The sequence below is a fragment of the Myotis brandtii genome, unplaced genomic scaffold (assembly GCF_000412655.1).
Source record: "Myotis brandtii unplaced genomic scaffold, ASM41265v1 scaffold698, whole genome shotgun sequence".
NCBI classification, from domain to species: Eukaryota; Metazoa; Chordata; class Mammalia; order Chiroptera; family Vespertilionidae; genus Myotis; species Myotis brandtii.
Genome location: NW_005370731.1, coordinates 754,504 through 758,983, shown reverse-complemented (window position 1 = coordinate 758,983; position 4,480 = coordinate 754,504). Strand labels below are relative to the sequence as shown.

General features: G+C 55.7%; 1 protein-coding gene across 1 annotated transcript; it reads left to right on the top strand.

Moving 5' to 3' along the window:
- The first annotated feature begins 6 nt into the window (after positions 1 to 6).
- ZNF768 (zinc finger protein 768) lies at positions 7 to 2,361 on the top strand. Its single transcript, XM_005882038.2, has 2 exons — positions 7 to 103; positions 396 to 2,361. The coding sequence occupies exons 1-2, from the start codon at positions 19 to 21 to the stop codon at positions 1,865 to 1,867; spliced, it is 1,557 nt and encodes a 518-aa protein (XP_005882100.1). The 5' UTR covers positions 7 to 18; the 3' UTR covers positions 1,868 to 2,361.
- The last annotated feature ends 2,119 nt before the right edge of the window (positions 2,362 to 4,480 follow it).

Here is a 4,480-nt window from a genome sequence, read left to right as displayed (position 1 = left end):
CGCTGGGAGCCAGCGGGGATGGAACGGGAGGCGTCGCCGTGGGGCCTCGAACCCCGGGATGTGCAAAGTCCTGACGAAGTGGGGCCCGAAGGGTCCCTCGAAGGTGAGGGAGGGAGCGCCCCTCCAAGGAGCGTGCCTGGGAGGGGAGAGGGGGCTGCGGTCCGTGGGCGGGGAAGGGAATGGGGGGTTTGGACACCTGGGACCTGGGGAGGGGGGGGCGGGGGCCGGGTGTCCCGGGTTTGCTGTGGGGAAGGTGGGAATTTCAGCACCTGCACGAGGGCCAGCGACCATGTTTGAGGAGCAGGGAGAGGCTTGTGCAACTAATTAGTGGTGGGACCCAGCGACCTTCCAGGCTCCACACAATCTGGGTTTTCTGTAATTCTCTGATCCTGCAGGCAACATGCGTGAGAATGAGGAAGAGGAAATTTCTCAGCAAGAAAGCACTGGGGACTATGAGGTCGAAGAGATACCTTTTGGGCTGGAACCCCAGAGCCCTGGGTTTGAGTCACAAAGCCCAGAGTTTGAACCCCAGAGCCCCAGGTTTGAGCCTGAAAGCCCAGGTTTTGAGTCCCGAAGCCCTGGGTTTGTGCCCCCAAGCCCCGAATTTGCACCCAGAACCCCTGATTCAGATCCTCAGAGCCCTGAGTTTGAACCACAAAGCCCTGGGTATGAGCCCCAGAGCCCTGGGTATGAACCCCAGAGCCCTGAGTTCAAAACCCAAAGCCCTGAATTTGAAGCTCAAAGTTCCAAATTCCAGGAAGGTACAGAGGTGCTTCTCAATCCCGAGGAAAAGAGTCCCTTGAGCATCCCCTTGGGAGTCCATCCCTTGGACTCCTTCACACAGGGGTTTGGGGAGCAGCCCACAGCAGACCTTCCCCTAGGGCCACCTTTTGAGATGCCCACAGGGGCCCTGCTGACTACCCCCCAGTTTGAGATGCTCCAGAATCCTCTGGACCTGACAGGAACCCTTCGGGGTTCAGGCCGACGGGGTGGTCGGGCCAGGGGTGGACAGGGCCCTCGGCCTAACATCTGTGGCATCTGTGGGAAGAGCTTCGGCCGGGGCTCCACCCTCATCCAGCACCAGCGAATCCACACGGGCGAAAAGCCCTACAAATGTGAGGTCTGCAGCAAGGCCTTCTCTCAGAGCTCTGACCTCATCAAGCACCAGCGCACCCACACGGGGGAGCGGCCCTACAAGTGTCCCCGTTGTGGCAAGGCCTTCGCCGACAGCTCTTACCTGCTTCGCCACCAGCGCACTCACTCTGGTCAGAAGCCCTACAAGTGCCCGCACTGCGGCAAGGCCTTCGGAGACAGCTCCTACCTCCTGCGGCACCAGCGCACGCACAGCCACGAGCGGCCCTACAGCTGCCCCGAGTGTGGCAAATGCTACAGCCAGAACTCATCCCTGCGGAGTCACCAGAGGGTGCACACTGGGCAGAGGCCCTTCAGCTGTGGCATCTGCGGCAAGAGCTTCTCCCAGCGCTCGGCACTAATCCCCCATGCCCGCAGCCATGCCCGCGAGAAGCCTTTCAAGTGCCCCGAATGCGGCAAGCGCTTTGGTCAGAGCTCTGTGCTGGCCATCCACGCCCGCACCCACCTGCCAGGCCGCACCTACAGCTGCCCAGATTGTGGGAAGACCTTCAATCGCTCCTCCACGCTGATTCAGCACCAGCGTTCGCACACGGGCGAGAGGCCCTACAGGTGTGCTGTGTGCGGCAAGGGCTTCTGCCGCTCCTCCACGCTGCTGCAGCACCACCGCGTCCACAGCGGGGAGCGGCCCTACAAGTGCGATGACTGTGGGAAGGCCTTCTCCCAGAGCTCCGACCTTATCCGCCACCAGCGAACCCATGCCGCTGGCCGTCGCTGACCAGGGCTGTGGTGGGCAGAAGGGGAGGGGACGGAGCTAGAGAAACCTTTAGAATAGTGGAAAGGCTGGAGGAGTTGAGGATTCTAGGAGGAGAGGGGGCTAGGGAGGAGAAAGTTATATGCCCTGGAGATTTATGGGAAATGGGTAATGAAGAGGGGTTGGAGGTAGGCCAAACAGGCTGCAGGAGGCTCTGGAAGAATTCAGAAAGAGGTCAACAGAGAGCTGGCCTCAGCAGCAGCATGCTCCTTCGCAGACGCCTGCTTGGCAAAGCGCTAGATGGGGGAGGGAGGGGAGGGTTACTTAATTAGAGTGGGGTAGCTTAGTTCCGTAGCTACTGAGACCCTTGTTGAGTCAGGAAGGGGTGAGGGGAGGTGGGATGGGGAGTAAAGCCCAGAGGGGGCCTGGGCCTCTGAGTGCAACCCCCAGTCTCCCTTGTCCTCAGGCTTTGGAGCCCCTGAATTTGAGTTCAATAAAAACCTCTCTGTGGTTAAAGACATTTGTCGTTAAAATGTGTGCATGGACAGTGCCCTGGGCAGTGGGAGCACTAGGTCATCACTAGAAGAGCCAGCGAAGCCGTAGGGCCGTGTCTGGGAAGTGCTGTTAGAGTCAGGATTTCACTGGTCTTAGGCTCAGGAGAAGTGACTTGCCCATTCTGCCCAGGTCCTCTCCGATGCTTTGAATGCTGCACAGACACAGAAGGGCCTATTGTGGGTTTGAGAAAGCCTTTCACCTTTGTGGCTATCCCTCTTCCCAAACAGGGAGGGTCTGCCCTTGGGCCAGAAAACACCCTGATCCTCATATCTGGGCATGGAGCCTGGGTACCATTTCCCCCCGGCTGTGCCGCTCTCCCACCTCCAACCCCCACCCCACACCCCCCAGCTGCAACCTCTAGCCACCACTCTGTGCAGATCCTGACTCTGACCAGAACTTCAAGTTTCAACCCCATCCATAGGGGTTTTTGTATTGGACCCAGTAGGAGGATTGGATGTCGGCCTTTAAGACCCTCCCACCAGGCTGGCCTGATTTGCCACAGCTCTGCCTCCTTTTTAGGACCCCTGTACCTTTCGGTGGGGTCACCCTGTTACCACCCCACCTTTATCCGACTTTCCATCTGAGCCTCAGCCCTCCTAACACTGGGCGTGGCCTGTGATACCTCAGCTGAGGGGACAGGCCCTGCCTTGGGGAATCACCCTGCTGCTAGGCACATTTTGAGATGAATTCCTGCTAAGGGCCTCACAGTGAAAGGGCCCTGTGAAAGGTTTATTTATTCTATTTCACAGATTAGGAAAATGGAGCTCAACTAAGTGGCCTGTTCGAAGTCACTCTGTGACTTAAGAGGCAGATAAGACATTCAGACCAGGTCCGCCTGGCTCCACCTGTCCCCAGCTTGGCCTCAGGCAGGTGGGGAGTGTTGCTCTCTAAGGCCTCTAGGGCCTCAGGCTCCTGACCTCATCCCCACCCCATGCCCAGCCTCAGGGCCGTATAACTTGCCAAGAGGAAACCACTCCTTTCAGCACATTTCAGTCCAGCCTCTCAGGATCTGCAAGCCCTGGAAGGGCCTAGACCAGGGGTGGGCAAACGTTTTGACTCGAGGGCCACAATGGGTTCTTAAACTGGACCGGAGGGCCGGAACAAAAGCATGGATGGAGTGTTTGTGTGAACTAATATAAATTCAAAGTAAACATCATTACATAAAAGGGTACGGTCCTTTTTTTTTTTTAGTTTTATTCATTTCAAACGAGCCGGATCCGGCCCGCGGGCCGTAGTTTGCCCACGGCTGGCCTAGAGAGCATGTGGTTCAGTAGAGTTTGGTTGTGTTTAGTGGTTTTCAATATTTTTGGAAGTAGATCCCTTAAAGTAAAGTCTCAGTCTTTTAAAGATCTTTATGAACGTTATGCACATTTTTGTACAGACACCCTACCATACAAAAGTTCAAATATTAAAATACTCTGACTCCTATACTTAATATAGTTCATATACTAGTACGTAAGTATATACATAGAATGGCATTTGACTACCTGAAATACTACATTGGAGACATTACTTCAGCATTTATTTCAATTATACAATTTAATTTTTATATTTTGGAGTTGATTCTTTTTTCAGCTTCCAAACATGCTCATGCTGGGAGGCCCTGGGCACGGTGCCTGTGGTGCTTAATTGATAAAGTAGCTTGTACGCACAGAACATCATAATAAAAGGCTAATATGCAAATGGTTATTACGCCGTGATACATAACGACTGATCAGCAGGGACCTGAGGCTGCGTGGTGCCTGGCCGGGGTGGGGGGCCTCAGGCTGCCTCCCCCTGCCTGGCAGGGCTTGATGGGGGACCTGAGGCTGTGCCCCCCACCTGGCGGGGCTTGATGGGGGTGGGGCTGGCTGGGTCTGGGTCTCGCCCAATGGGAGTGGGGCTGTCCAGGTCTGGGTCCTCCTGCGATTTCGAAGCATGTGCAGGTGGGTGGGGACTTGACTCTGGGTCCCACGGCACGCCCCAGACTCTGACAGGAGGGAGATTTTTAAAAAAATATATATTTTATTGATTTTTTACAGAGAGGAAGGGAGAGGGATAGAGAATTAGAAACATCGATGGGAGAGAAACATCGATCAGCTG